Below are 16181 nucleotides of genomic sequence, written 5' to 3'. Positions count from 1 at the left end.
GTGTTATGAGAATGATATGAAAGTAGACAAATTTAAATGTCATCTTCAAGCTGAACAACTCTTCTAATAATCAATCAAATCAAATCACTTTGTCACACTACTGTGTACACAAGTGCAACAGTAGGTGAAAGTCTTGTGTGCAGTTCTGAATAACATAGCAGTACCAATTACAATAAACAACATATTTACACAACACAATTTACATAACAAATGTACACATACTTACACAACACAATATACAATGTACAGTAAACAATACACACAATATAGAATACACATACAATATAAATAAAAAATAAGGGTACGGGTATATAAAAATATATATACAGTCGTTGAATTGGGGAGAATATATTTGACAGTCCAGTGTGTGATACAAGATGATGATTAATAAAGTGCAGTGCTGATTGTTGATCGTGAGAGATCAAGTGTTCAAAAGTCTGATTGCTTGGGGGAAGAAGATGTCATGTAGTCGGCTGCCTGATGGTAGCAGTGAGAGCAGCCCATGACTCGGGTGGCTGGAGTCTCTGATGATCCTCCGGGCTTTTTTCACACACCGCCTGTTATAGATGTCCTGCATGGAGGGAAGCTCACCTCCGATGATGTTTCTGGCAGTTCGCACCACCCCTTGCAGGTCTTTGCGGTTGTGGGCGGTGTTATTGTCGTACCAGGCGGTGATGCAGCCAGTCAGGATGCTCTCTACAGTACTGGTGCAGAACCATGTGAGGATGTGTTGTTCATTCCAAACTTCCTCAGCCGTCTCAGGAAGAAGAGGCGCTGGTGAGCCTTCTTCACAACGGCCTCAGTGTGGACAGACCATGTGAGTTCCTCAGTGATGTGGACACAGAGGAACTTGAAACTGCTGACTCTCTCCACCGGTGCTCCATTAATGGTGATGGGGCTGTGTTCTCCGTCTTTCTTCCTGAAGTCCACTACAAGCTCCTTGTACTGACGTTGAGGGAGAGGTTGTGCTCCTGACACCAGCGTGTCAGAGTGTGCACCTCCTCAATGTTTCATCATTGTCAGTGATCAGACCTACCACCGTCGTATCGTCAGCAAACTTAATGATGGCATTGGAGCCATGTGTTGCCACACAGTCATGTGTGTATAGTGAATACAGGAGTGGGCTGAGAACACAACCCTGCGGGGCTCCAGTGTTGAGGGTCAGTGATGAGATGTTGCTGCCCATTCTAACCACCTGACGTCTGCCTGACAGGAAGTCCAGGATCCAGCTGCACAGCGAGCTGTTTAAGCCCAGAGCCCGGAGTTTCTCATCAAGCTTGGATGGCACTATGGTGTTGAATGCTGAGCTGTAGTCTACAAACAGCATTCTCACATATGTGTTCCTTTTTTCCAGGTGGGAGAGAGCAGTGTGTATTGTAGATGCAATGGCATCATCAGTGAAGCGGTTGTTGCGGCTATAATAATATAGCCCAAGTGATTTTGCTTCTTTTCATAACAAACACCATCAAGTCGAATTAATGTTTACTCTTCATTTATATAATATATATATTATTTATATAATATATAATATTATTTAAATATTACCTAAATGTATACTTACATTTTGGATATTGAGCAGCTCATGATTTCCAGCCACGTGGAAAACCGAGATTTCACAGTATATTACGTTTCATTGAGTGCTTCATCTCTAAAAGCTAATTAATGAGAAAAAAAAATGCTCTTTATTTTTTTTTTTTTTTACTGTGGGAATAAAACTAGTGCTCTGTCCCTTTACGGAGAGAGATGCAAGCAGACAGATGGATTTACAGTCTAACAGAAAGAAACATTGCATCCTTGTGCGCTAAATAAACAACAAAATATATATTATTATTTTTTTATCACCCTGGAATGCTTTTTAAACAGTATTGAAGGAGTTCCCATCTATGTTGGGCACTTATTATCTGCTTTTCTTTATTATTTGTTCCAGATCCTTTTTTTTTTATTATTCAATTTTAGTTTTATAATGAAATAATTTAATATGGTGGTACAAATACACTCACCTAAAAGATTATTAGGAACACCATACTAATACTGTGTTTGACCCCCTTTCGCCTTCAGAACTGCCTTAATTCTACGTGGCATTGATTCAACAAGGTGCTGAAAGCATTCTTTAGAAATGTTGGCCCATACTGATAGTATAGCATCTTGCAGTTGATGGAGATTTGTGGGATGCACATCCAGGGCACGAAGCTCCCGTTCCACCACATCCCAAAGATGCTCTATTGGGTTGAGATCTGGTGACTGTGGGGGCCATTTTAGTACAGTGAACTCATTGTCATGTTCAAGAAACCAATTTGAAATGATTCGAGCTTTGTGACATGGTGCATTATCCTGCTGGAAGTAGCCATCAGAGGATGGGTACATGGTGGCCATAAAGGGATGGACATGGTCAGAAACAATGCTCAGGTAGGCCGTGGCATTTAAACGATGCCCAATTGGCACTAAGGGGCCTAAAGTGTGCCAAGAAAACATCCCCCACACCATTACACCACCACCACCAGCCTGCAGAGTGGTAACAAGGCATGATGGATCCATGTTCTCATTCTGTTTATGCCAAATTCTGACTCTACCATCTGAATGTCTCAACAGAAATTGAGACTCATCAGACCAGGCAACATTTTTCCAGTCTTCAACTGTCCAATTTTGGTGAGCTCTTGCAAATTGTAGCCTCTTTTTCCTATTTGTAGTGGAGATGAGTGGTACCCGGTGGGGTCTTCTGCTGTTGTAGCCCATCCGCCTCAAGGTTGTGCGTGTTGTGGCTTCACAAATACTTTGCTGCATACCTCGGTTGTAACAAGTGGTTATTTCAGGCAAAGTTGCTCTTCTATCAGCTTGAATCAGTCGGCCCATTCTCCTCTGACCTCTTGCATCAACAAGGCATTTTCGAAGGAATGACCCTAGAAATGGTTGTGCGTGAAAATCCCAGTGACTGAGCAGATTGTGAAATACTCAGACCGGCCCGTCTGGCACCAACAACCATGCCACGCTCAAAATTGCTTAAATCACCTTTCTTTCCCATTCTGACATTCAGTTTGGAGCTCAGGAGATTGTCTTGACCAGGACCACACCCCTAAATGCATTGAAGCAACTGCCATGTGATTGGTTAATTAGATAATTGCATTAATGAGAAATTGAACAGGTGTTCCTAATAATCCTTTAGGTGAGTGTATATTTCAGCTAATTTCAAACATTTAGGCATATGCCTTCAGATCAAAGTGTATACTCGTGCTCACTCATCTCGGAGTGCTCAGTTAGAAGACATTGTTCGCTCTAAGTAATTTTTGTGCTTTCTCACTTGTTGACTGCTTGCACTAATTTTATAAATGCTACACTGGCCTAATGGGGCAAGTGACCATTCTAGCAAATGGCCTGAATATCTCTCACACTGGCCATAGGCCATCAGGCAGTCCTTATTTTCGAGCTCTGATTTTTAAAAGCTGACAGAAATATAATACACATGATTACTGAAATATACTTTTTATAATATATAAAATGACTGATTTCAGGGCAGGTAGTGTTAATTCTAATAAAAAATGGTAAATACAGAAAATGCTTTTGCAGGACATTTAATATTTTATTTTCCAGTCATCAATTTTCCAGGTTTTCCAAGACACATGGGAACCCTGTGATATGTGTCAACTGAGTGGCACAGTGGTTAGAGCATCGGACTATGGCTCAAGGTTGTGAGTTCAAGTCCAACACAGAATGATTTGAAAATTGTACTTCTTTTGAAAATTTAGTCTACATTTTGTGCTTACTACTACTACTACTAAGGCTGGACTACACTGCATAATTCCTGCTTGAATTCAAATCCACTTGGCTTTAACAACATTCTCAGCAATCGTTTTGTACTCTCAGCTTGGACAATCTCTTTGGCATCATTAAGCTGTGTCAGCTGAATGGCCCAGTGGACTAATGCTCAAAAGGTTGCGTGTCCAGCAAAAAAAGGTTCTAAAATTTGGATTTCTGTTGACATCTGAGCCTTCACTGCCAGCAGCCATATCACCCTGTAGCTCATGAAGCTAGGGTTGAGCCTGGTCAACCTAAAATGGAAACCTCCTGAGGAAAACTAATGTTGCTGCTAGAAGAGGTATTAGGGAGGATAGCAGGGGGTGCTCACCCTGTGGTCTGTGTGGGTCCCAATGCCACAGTACATTGACTTTGACACTATACTGTAAAAAGACACAGTCCTTCGGATGAGATGGTAAACAGAGGTCTTGACTCCGTAATCATTTTTACATCTTTACTTCTCGTAAAGAGTAGGGCTGTAATCCCAGGGAACATCTCGTAAAGAGTAGGGGTGTAACCCCAGTGTCCTGGCCAAATTCCCCCATTGGTCCTTCTCAATCATGGCTTCCAAACAATCCCCAATCATTAATTGGCTCTATATCTCTACTCTGTCCTCTCCACCAATAGCTAGTGTGTGGTGAGTGTACTGGTGGACTATGTCTGCAGTCGCATCATCCAGGTGGATGCTGCACACTGTTCACTGTGTAAAGTGCTTTGTGTGTAGTGTCAGAAAGCGCTATATAAATGTAAAGTTCATTCATTTGTGAAAATGTAGACTGTACTTCACTCCATAATTCCTGCTTCAATTCAAAACTTCTTAGCTGTAACAATATTTTCTCAACAATCGTTTTTTGGTCTCAACTTAGAATGTCTTTCTGGACTTTTTAATTGTGTGGCGCAGTGGTTAGTGCTCTTGACTACTATTCCAAAGAATGTGAGTTCGACTTCACCAAAGGATGGTTTTAAAAATTGTACTTTGTTTGACCTTTGAGTCCATGTTTTGCATACTATAGCGTAGTCCATTGTTTAATCCCTGCTTCAATTCACACCACTTTGACAAAAACATTTTCTCAGAAACAATTTTGTACTCTTCATTTTTAATGGAAATACGAAGCTGACTGTGGTGACCACTATATATAAATATAGTGCATAGTTGTGCTGATTCACAGCTTGGTATGTCCCTTTGGCAGGCGTTTACCTTGTGGCAGCATGGTGCAGTTGATTGTGCACTGAACTGTGAAACAGAAAGGCATTGATTTGATCCAGACGTGGGGCGACTAGTGTAGAAGTACGGGTTATTTTGTATGTCATGTACACGCAGTGTTGTGCTTATTATGGATGCCGTTTTGGTGCTTGGTTCGTTATTGCTGCTTGACGCTATATTTTAGAATATATATTTTTTTATCAACCTTAATTATTGCTTAATATCATTATGTAAAAGTGTTGCAAAGTGCTTCCATAAATTAACTTTTATGATTGTTTCATACCCATTCATTTTTACGATCACAGGATATCCATTTCTTTATTACAACGATGGTGAATTATCCCATAAAATGTTTTACACCCACACATACATATTATACATGCTATTTGGTGCTGTTGTTTAAGTGATTGACTTAATTTACATTTGACATTGCCATTTGATGAAGCAGCAATGTGCAAGTAAACATTAGCAAGTACTAAACATAAACAATATGACTTTGCTTTTGCCATTTGGGTGTTCAACTGAAATTCTGTAAGTTGTATGTCTATTTAGACTTTTCCTGAAAAAATAAATATGCGCATCTTATTTGTAGCTAATGTGTTATGTGTAGCTCAGTATGTATTTGACAGCCAGTTGTGACTGATAACATTTTAAAGTAAAAGCAATGAATCCCGTTATTTCATATAGTGCACCATCTCTTTGATACAGATAATATTTTCTATTTTATTATTTTCTAATTGTCTTGAAAATGCTTTGAAAATCTGGGCATTTTGTAGATCCATTTGTGATAGAAATACATACCGGGTCAATAAAGACCCGAGGTACAGGATGTAATCATTTTTGCCAAACCCATATATTTAAAGGTTAAGGAGTAAAAACTACATCAGTATGTGTATTGATGGTTTTGTACCTCTTCTTCTTGCCACTGTGTCCTCTGATGTAGTCTGTTATTGAGTAGCTCCATGGCCTTCCTCCTTACTGATGCCAACTGATTACCCAACAGCCCTTTCATTACTGTGATGAAGGTGCCCATGGGTAGCAGGGCATTTACCTAAAGTTATAAAATACACAATGCTTTATATACATTCATGTCCAGATGTAAGGGATTATAAAGACATTCAAGAAAATGGACATAGCAACAGGAGGTTTACAGTCATAACCAGCCATGTGTCAAGTTTCTAGGTACGGTAATTTGATTAATACAGAGATTCACATTCTATCCAGGGTTACTCTTTACCTTGTCCAAGGTGTCATAGGTCTTGCTGAGCAGAGCTCTCCAGAACTTGGCTGTGGGTTTGTCCGAGTTATCTTCCACACATCGAGCAACTGCATGAATGTAGCGCAGAACCTCTTCCAGTAGACTAACAAGACATAAGTCAACACACACTACATATGTCACAATATCATAACCAAACTATATTAAATCAAATAATGAAGTCGAGCTTAAACTCACCTCTGCTGAAGATTCTGTAAGGCACTTTCTGTTAGGTCCTCATAGTCGGCCACCTGTCAAACAATGACACTTTTAGGATGTTTATTGGAAAAATCCTGAGAGCATATTAAGAGCATAAAATTAACAGCTTCACAGTGTAAATTAAACTACCTTTCCAACAAAACTGTCAGAGGCCAGTAACTGAGCCATGAAAGAGATGGAGAGGAATTTAAAGTGCCGGAGTTCTTTGCCACTGTGAGTGTCCACACTGAATATCAAATCAGAGACTGTCTCTTCCTTCTTCACTCCACTTCTCCCTTGAGTCCTCTTTTTCTCAGGAACTGTACAGAAGAAATATAAAACAAAAATCTAAGCTGTTTTCCAAATGCCTACACTACACATTGTCAGAAATAAACTTTTATATTAAATTGAACACAAAACAGAGTTTGAGACCCATTTTTATTTCAAAACGTGACATATTGAGTGAAAAAGGGTATTCAACATGACAAAATGTAGGGCGGGGCTTTATTGTATCCATCAGGGATCATTTTAATTGTATGGAGCCCCTTAGGTCAGGACACACTGTCTCACGAATGGCCGAACTGCCTGCTTTATGCGTTTCCTCCCATTCCACTGTACAATCACAGAGTGCTCCTGGTGGCACCACGGTGGCCGGCCAGGCCTTGGTTCCCTCTGCTGAAGCTTTTAGCAGGCAGTCCATGGCATCTTCCTTTCAGGAGGGATCTTCTCTCCCAGAAAAACAGCTGCATCTGGCACACAGACCCAAAACGCCTGCAGTTTTGGGTTTGGCCTCTGGGTCCAATTCTCTTCTAAAAGAATTGTGAGCATGCAGTCATTAACACCATTTCCAGTGCTAGGGTTACTTCCACACGGCAGCTCAATGCTGTGTTTTGGAACCTTTTTCTCCGCATGGTGCAGTGAGCACAAATTTGATCCTGCAAGATGTGAGGTGCTGAGAGCTTTGAGCTTCCTTCAGCATCATTTGGATCAAGGCAAGTCAGCCTCCACACTGAAATTATATGTGGCTGCCATTTCTGCCTATCATGTCCCAGTTGGTGTTTTTTGTCTCAGATCTCATAGGCTTGTAAGCAGTTTTCTGAAGGGTTCGAGATGCTTAAGACCAGCCCGGAACCCCCGTTTTCCCATATGGGATTTTCTGCCTGTGCTTTCATTCCTATGAATTGCTTTTCAATCTCCATTTGAGCTTAAATGGTTGTCCCTTAAAACAGTTCTTCTGTTGGCTTTGTGTCCTCTAAATGAGTGAGTGAGCTGCATGCCTTGTCTGTTAGCGAGTTTTGTCTACAATATTTGCAAGGGCTCTGGGGTCATCTGCAATCTGTTTTTTTCTTCCCAAAGTCCTCCTTCCACATTTTATTAATTAGTCCATAGACCTGGCTGCTTTTCAGTCCTCTTCAGACTCTGATGATTTGAGGGTTCACCTCTTGTTTCCGGTAGTGGCTTGAGTGTCTTGGTGATTCGTTTTTTAGTTTGGATTCGTGCTTGGACATATCACCTTTGACACTGGATTATTTTATGGGAATGTTATACAAAACAGAGCGTTTAAAGGATCAATGCTACTGGGACGTTTGTTAATGTGGTAAGAGTGATCCATTTGTACCATTACTGGAGAGACTATCAGTTACACAGAAAGACAGAGACTTTTAGTATACTGCTCCACTAGTAATTCATGTATATTTTATCAGGAGGGGAAGGGATTAAATGTTGTTGTATTGGTGTTTGGAAGCTTATATATATATTTGTATACTACATTTGACTGTTTCAAGAATAAATGGTGCATAGTCTTCATTAGATTCTCATGTTCATACAGAAAAGTAAACTGGGGTATAAAGAGTGCTACAGGTATGTGGATGCTACCGCCTGACTCAGGTAGTCTGATCAGCTCTTTATCGGTTATGGTGGTGAGAGGAGAGGTGTGCCCATCTCAAAACAGAACTGGTCACACTGGGTTGTGAAGGTTGTTTCTTTGGACTACAAGAAGGCCCAGAAACTGTTGCCTGATGGTTTGTCAGGCCATTCCACTAGGGCTATTGTCTCCATGGAAAACATCTGCGCTGCTGCTGCCTGGGCTTCTCCATGTACCCATGTACTTCAAGCAGTTTTGAGTACCCTCAGGTGGGTGGCATTCCTCATGACTATGTTAGTATAGCTTAGCACCGCCTCTGGCAGCCAGCAGGATTGAAACAGAATGCTAGTTAAGTATGTAACTGTGGTTCTATTAATTCTGGATGACCGCTTTACTTCTAAGTCACTCGGAATGCATGAGAAATGTGTACCGAGGCAGAGGGCTGAGCTACTGCGATTTATATCCTTCAGGGCTCAGCCCATGTCAACACGTGACTTTGTTGATACATTTTCTTGACATATCTAGCTGGCGTGGCGATAATCCACCAGTGTTTAGCACCACCTCTATCACCTGTTTGTAAAAAGTATTGCATTCACTCGCAAAAGCTTTTATTCATTTCAATGAGGTTTACTGGCATGACTGCAGTATACAGCCGTGGCCAAAAGTATTGCCAGTGACAAATTGTGTTTAGCAAAGTTTGCAGCTTCAGTATTTGTAGATTTTTTTTTCACATGTTTCTATGGTATACTGGAAAACAATGATAAGCACTTCATGAGTTTTAAAGGCTTGTATTGGCAAAAACATTTAATATATGCAAAGAGTCAATATTTGCAGTGTTGACCCTTGTTCTTCATAACCTCTGCAATTCGCTCTGGCATGCTGGATATCAGCTTCTGGGCCAAATCCTGACTGATGCCGATCCAGTCTTGCCTTATTAGTGCTCGGAGTTGATCACAATTTGCGGGCTTCTGCTCGTCCACTCGGCTTATGAGGATTGCTCACAGGTTCTCTATGGGATTAAGATTCGGGGAGTTGCCCAGCCACAGATCCAAAATTTCAATGTAATGATCTCAAAGCCACTTCATTATCACTCTTGCCTTGTGACATGGTGCTCAATCATACTGGAAAATGCATGGATAATCACCAAATTGCTCCTGCAGAACATTTCGATACCATTCTTTATTCATGGCAGTGTTTTTGGGAAGAATTGTGAGAGAGCCCACTCCCTTGGATGAAAAGCGACCTCACACATGGATGGTCTCCGGATGCTTCACTGTTGGCACGACACAGGACTCATGGTAGCGTTCACCTTTTCTTCTCCGGACTCGATTTTCCAGATGTCCCAACAGTCGGAAGGGGGCTTCATCAGAGAAAATAACTTTGCACCAGTCTTCTGCTGTCCAATCCTTGTACTTCCTGCAGAATTTCAGTCTGTCCCTGATGATTTTCTTGCAGAGAAGTGGCTTTTTTGCTGCCCTTCTTGACACCAGGCCATTGTCCAAAAGTCTTTGCCTCACACCAACCTGCTGCAAATATTGAGCAAGCTCTGCACTGGTGATGACACGATTCCGTAGCCGACTCCTCAGGAGGAGACTGTTCTGGCACTTGCTGGACACTCTGGGACATCCTGAAGCCTTCTTCACTGCAGTTCACTGCAAGCCTACTCTCTCCTTGAAGTTCTTGATGATCCGGTAAATGGTTCTTTCAGGTGCAATATTCTTTGCAGCAATTTCCTTGCATGTGAGGACATTTTGATGCAAAGCGATGATGGCTGCACGTCTTTCTTTAGAGGTAACCATTGCTAACAAGAACACAATGATTGAAAGCACTTCTTCCCTCCTTTTATAGCAATCAGTCTGCTCTTATAATCCAATCAGAATGATAGTGATTTCACCTGACAAGTACTCGTTCACACTTTCCCAGGTACTGCTGATATATGATTAGTGAAATTATGTTAGCTGGTCATTTTATGCCAGGGCCAAAAAACTGTGAAATTTGGGTCATTTTTTTTGGCCAATGAAGCTTTTTGCAATTATTTAAAATGCATCTGATCACTCTGCACACTAATCTAGAAACAATGTGAATCAACACCACAACAACTGAAGCAGAAAACTTTGCGAAACACAAAATGTGTGTCACTGCCAACACTTTTGGCCATGGCTGTATAAAATATTGCCAGTGTTATTGTTTGTAATAATAAAACAAAATTTCCAATGTGGCATAAAACAGAATTGATTGAACAATGATCATTAAAACAATATTAAACTGTAAATAATAAAAGTACAATTAAATTAGTGTTAAGAAGAAAATATATATAGCGAATTAACAAAAGGTCATGTGGAAGAGGGGGCTTATTGGTTGTTCCTCCGTTTGTGGCAGGCAGTCATATTTGGCTGCCATCATACAGCATTTCTCATTCTCTCCCAATAAGGGCAGTTTATCTTCATTACTATAATGCTAGAAATCAGGAATTCCTAGAGTCAGGAACTGCATCTTCACCTCGACTGCTCCTGGACCTTTTCTGAAACATTAATATTTCGTTTTTTTATTGGCCCTGTCTGACAGAACATTTCTAGCAGAGACAGGTGCTGCTGTAATGCTTCTTTAGTGGGGGACATCAGAAACAAATTATCTTCCTATAGAAGACACTTGACCTTTGTATCCATTTGTTTGGCCAATTCATTGATACAGATTAAATAGTGTGGGACTAAATCTGCACCATGTTTCACTCCATGCCCCTGAATGAAGCTTTCAGTTTGCCAATTTTGATACAACATTTACTATTTTTATACATTGATCAAATCATACAATTTCCCTCCAATACCACTTTCAATAAATTTAAGGAATAACCCCTCGTGCCACATTGAATTGAATGCTTTTTGGAAGTCAACAAAACAGGTGTAAATTTTCTAATTTTTTTGTATGTATTTGTCAATAAGGGTATGCAAAATAAAAAATATGGTCTGATGTCCAAATTTAGCACTGAAGCGATTCTATAATTCTTGAGTTCATTATGCTGCACAAAATCTTCCCCAGACTACTGTTCACACAGATGCCTCGATAATTGAGGGGATTAATTTTTATCTCCGTTTTTGAAAATTGGGCTTATGAGTCCTTGGCTCCAACTCTTATTAAAATGAACCATGGTTTTACTACAGTACACCATGGCATTTGAAGTAAAACTACACTAACCACAAAATATACCATGGTTTTACTACAGTAACCATATTAAGGGGCCAAGCACAGAAGGTGCGTAACCCCTATTGTATCCATTAGAATTATTATTCTGGCTGGGAGTCTATGGCAGCCCTATGAACCATACATATATTGAATTATAATATTTATGAAATTATGACATTTGGCACACTGATATAGGTGGGCATGAATGGCCCTTATACCAAATATACCAAATCTTAGGTCATTCTCTATAGCGCCACCACCAGTTTAAAAATGTACTTTTCTTTTGCTGTATCTTTTGAATTGTATGTCCTAAAGACATTCTTTTTTGTCTGATTACTCTCCTCCTGATGATTCAAACCCCTTACATTAAAACTTCACCCATTACAGTAGCCGCCATCTTGCATTCTGACATTTACAGTTTAAACTTTTCACGTCCTTCAAACTTTGAACAATTTGTCCAAACAAACAGACCTAGCTGCACAGAACTGACCAGAAATAATTTTTATTTGTGGTACCTTTCAGAAATTATGCTAATGCAAAGTTTATGAGATTGATGTGGAAATAGATTTGAGACAGTATCTCGGCAGTGCTTTGTCTCATTGACGTGAAATTTGGTACACTTCATCAGAACCATGATCTGAGATAACAAGCCAATATTAGTGACAACGCCACCTATGTGTCAAGAAATGTCAAAATTGGCTCTTTTTGCCCATAATTTTGAACCATGTCCTGAAATTACGAGTTAATTAGGATCAAGCATCAGTCATTTAACTTCTCCGCCATTTTGAATTTTATGAAAAGTAATGTATATTTTAAATGCTTTGTTCAATTAGAATGAAAACTTGAAGGGTTTTTCACCATCATGTCATGAGGGTACACCAAGTAATTTGGAGACAGCACCACATAGTGGTCAAAATGCATTGTCAATTTAAACAAAACTTTTAATATATCATAGCTTCCTTATTCGAAGTCTTCTGAAACTGGCAGATATACATTTCTAAATGAATTTGCTATGTTATTATTTTTATTTAAAACCTGCTCTCATCTTGGAATGTCTCTTTGTCACTTTTGAGCTGTCAACTGAATGGCGCAGTAGTTAACACATTGGAATACAGGACAAAAGGTTGAGAGTTTGAGTCCAGGAAATAGCAGTTTTAAACTTGTTTTATTTATTTTTTTAATTAGTTGATCTCTGAGTTGATCTATGAGATTCATATTGTGTCATACTCTCAACCAAGAATGTCTCTGATGTCAGTGGCACAGTGGTTGGAGCTCTAAGCTTCAGTTTAAAGGACTGGGTGATCCCCGGTTTGATACCAGTTTCAGATGGTATAAATGTTGTGACTATTTTGTTCCAGAGCTCTCTGCAATGTGCTTAGGAAATGGCTTTAGGGCTTGGCCCCAGTAACATTTTAACCATTATATTTTTAAGAAAACCGTAGGAAAACCAAAACTATGGTACTAAAAATAAATATTCTGCACTTTCATCTCACTTAACCCTCTGGGGTCTGAGGGTGTTTTGTTCCTTGGAGAAGTTTTGACATGCCTTGACATTTGTGATTTTCTCAGTTGCTTAAAAACACATTAATGTCTAAAGTCTGATAACACTGTATTCAACACAAACTGGGCTACAATAATATGTGAGCAACATGTGTGTACATGTTTGTATTTCTGAGAAAATAACATTTATGCATGGTTTTTGAAAAACAAAATTTGTAAGTCATTGAAATAAGGCCATATAACACATACTAAACATATGTCCACATGCCTTTTGAGAACTGGATCTTGTAGCCTAGAACCATCCTGATCACTCATTCATACAAAACAATATAGTAATTTAACTTTTGTAAGACACTTTTAGTGTTAGAAAGGTCATATGCGAGGAGGCGTGAATTATTATGAATATTGATTGTAATTCACACCTGAGGAGACAAAAGACCCCTCCCCTGGGCCTATCAATAAGGAATGTGACAAAAAGAGAATGAATATGAGACTTAATGATCAAAATCAAGTTTTAAGTTAAAAGAAATAATATGACTATACATTTTCTCTACATAAAGACTTTACTTAATTTTAGACCTACAATACCGTTTAAAAGAAGTCTCTTCTGCTCACCAAGGCTGCATTTATTGATATTTTGAACTATTTTTACAATTTAAAAGAACAGTTTTCAATTTGAATATATTGTAAAATGCAATTTATGATCAAAGCTGAATTTTCAGCATCATTACTGCAGTCTTCAGTGTCACATGATCCTTCAGAAATCATTATAAGATGGTGATTTTCTAATATGGGCATATATATAGTGAATTTTACTGATTTAACCTGAACACACATTTGCAACCACAAGCTTTGTTGATGATAATGAGGCAGCATAAACACTAGTTAAAATATAATCTAAACATTCATATTATTTTTATATCATACTACATATCATATCTATATCATACAGCATACAACTCAAATACCTGCTTTAGCCAAAACAGCATTTAAAATGTAACTAAAACTTGCCTATTAGGACATATTTCAAATTTCAATACTCTGAATCCTGGCTGGCAAGTCTGCAAGGCTGGCAAGTAAAATATGTACATGTTTATATAAAATAGCATGTCAACTAATGAAAACTAAATGACTTACTCGTCCAAAATTGTATCCTCGTCTGGATCAAGTCTCTCTTCAAAATACAAACGTTCATCGGAGTCCCGCTCTTCTTCTGAGGAAAATTGTAACTCTTCGTCACGATCCAGGAGTTCTCACTTGTGTATCGTGCTGTCTTTCAAATGCGCAGAAAAGTGAATGACTTTGTTTTTAAGGCACAGTCGGGGGCGTTTACCATTTGATTTGATCATCTCAGCACATTATTGTATGAATGGTGGTGGGTGTGATCACATTAGAGATAATTAGCTGAGCCAGTAAAAGCTGTAAATTGCTTGGTTTCATTCAGATTACATATCAGGTGAATTCGAGGAGTTTGTTCATTTTTGTGACGTGTATCAGATATATGCTTGCGAACCCAGAGACTGCTTACAGCTCACCCTTTTTTTTTTTTTTTTATTTATTTTACAAAAGCACAAGGATTTGTTGTTATTGTGAGTGTACACAAATAAAAGTTGACCCTTTATAGTCTCTAACGATGACTTACACTTATCTGTATGCCCCAAAATGACAGAGAATTTTATATTGTTTCCGCTGTAATGACGAAAAAATCCACCAGGACGCGACCCCAGAGGGTTAATTTTCCCTAATCAGTTTACATTAGTCAAGATGATAAAATTGTTCCTACTTTGTAAGATGCAACTGCTTCAAGCATTAAAATTAAGTTTACTGAACTTAATTATTTTTGTTACTGAGAAGCAGTGGGAAATGAGGCTCTTACATTTTTTAGTATACACAGGATCAGCCTGTTGGCATTCATGCTCAAAAGCAAGTTAGCAACTTCAAAGGACAGTCTGGGACTGGATTCTCGTTTTGAGTGGGTCGAGCACAAATTCTACCTGTGTCCACATGATCTCAAGTAAGAGGTTTACATCTGGGCAGAGATAGATTATTATAGTGTGTTATTCTCATGTATCAAGGTTATTGCTTGTACAGTTTACGGACAGCTGAGTCTGCTCATTGCTGCTAAAAATACTCATGGTATTACTAATTTACTATTACCACAAATGAGATTTGCTTTGTTGTCCAAATTCATTGGACTGTTTGTGTAGTTTCCGCCATCGCGGGTGAGACCGGCGATAGTTTACCCATTAAAGAAGCAACGACCGTGGCGGACGGATTATGTATTATTAGTGGTAAACTAACAGTTGTCTTCTCTCGCACGATCGCTAAAACCTGTTTCTGTGCCATCACACTGATCTCTCTCTCTCGTACTAACCTCACACACACACACATATCCCTAATAAACATACCAGCACACACATGTGGAGAGTTGATAACATGGTGATAAAGCTCAGCTTTGTCCCGAAGTTTTCGTACCAGTGAAGACACCCGTCAAACGGGCAGACGCCATTAACCAGTCTCTCCTCCCACATTTGCCTCCGCCATCTTGTGCACTCCACCACACAAACACACACACACACACACACACACACACACACACACACACACACACACACACACACCTTCCTCTCATGTATTATAGGCTTTTTTTGTTACTATATCTAATCAGGTTACTGTTTAGTTTGAAGTCAGATGTTTATTGACTGCATTGTATTGATTATTAATTAATATTACTGCATTTCATACATTTTGTTATACTTTAAAGAGAAGCGTTTTGGTATTGTGCAGCATGCACCTGTGTCAAGGGATGGCAGGAGATGTCAGTGCTCAGATTCAAGCCTCAATTGTTTTCCTTTGAATGTCGATGTTCTCTGTACGTCGGCTTTACTAATAGAACAATCCTATAGTGAGACTGCTATACTGTCTGGTTATTAGTCCCTGCCCTGGCAATATTAATCCTTATTAATGTTCTATTGATTTTGATAATTATCTTGGTGATTTGAAGGATCAATAAGCTAATGTTAATTCTAATCAATGTCCTATTGATTTTAATAATTATCTTTGATAATTATTCATATTCTATTGAATTTGATAATTGATGGTTATCTTTGATGATTGGTGATTTAAAGGATTAAAAAGCTAATGTTATTTATAATCAATGTCCTATTGATTTTAATAATTAATAATTATCT

At 39.0% G+C, this 16181-nt stretch overlaps 1 protein-coding gene across 1 annotated transcript in view; it reads right to left on the bottom strand.

The window, feature by feature from the left end:
* heatr1 (HEAT repeat containing 1) overlaps nt 1-16181 on the bottom strand; it is a 151485-nt gene that overhangs the window by 54273 nt on the left and 81031 nt on the right. Inside the window, exons 32-35 of the mRNA XM_052103324.1 lie at nt 6597-6766; nt 6447-6499; nt 6231-6354; nt 5904-6044 (exon numbers count right to left, since the gene is read on the bottom strand). Coding sequence (XP_051959284.1) covers nt 5904-6044; nt 6231-6354; nt 6447-6499; nt 6597-6766 — 488 coding nt within the window. The remainder of the gene's footprint in view (nt 1-5903; nt 6045-6230; nt 6355-6446; nt 6500-6596; nt 6767-16181) is intronic.

Source organism: Xyrauchen texanus, chromosome 33 (genome assembly GCF_025860055.1).
Source record: "Xyrauchen texanus isolate HMW12.3.18 chromosome 33, RBS_HiC_50CHRs, whole genome shotgun sequence".
Classification (NCBI taxonomy): Eukaryota; Metazoa; Chordata; class Actinopteri; order Cypriniformes; family Catostomidae; genus Xyrauchen; species Xyrauchen texanus.
Note: the sequence above shows the minus strand (reverse complement) of the source record. Positions and strands in the feature narration are given on the sequence as shown.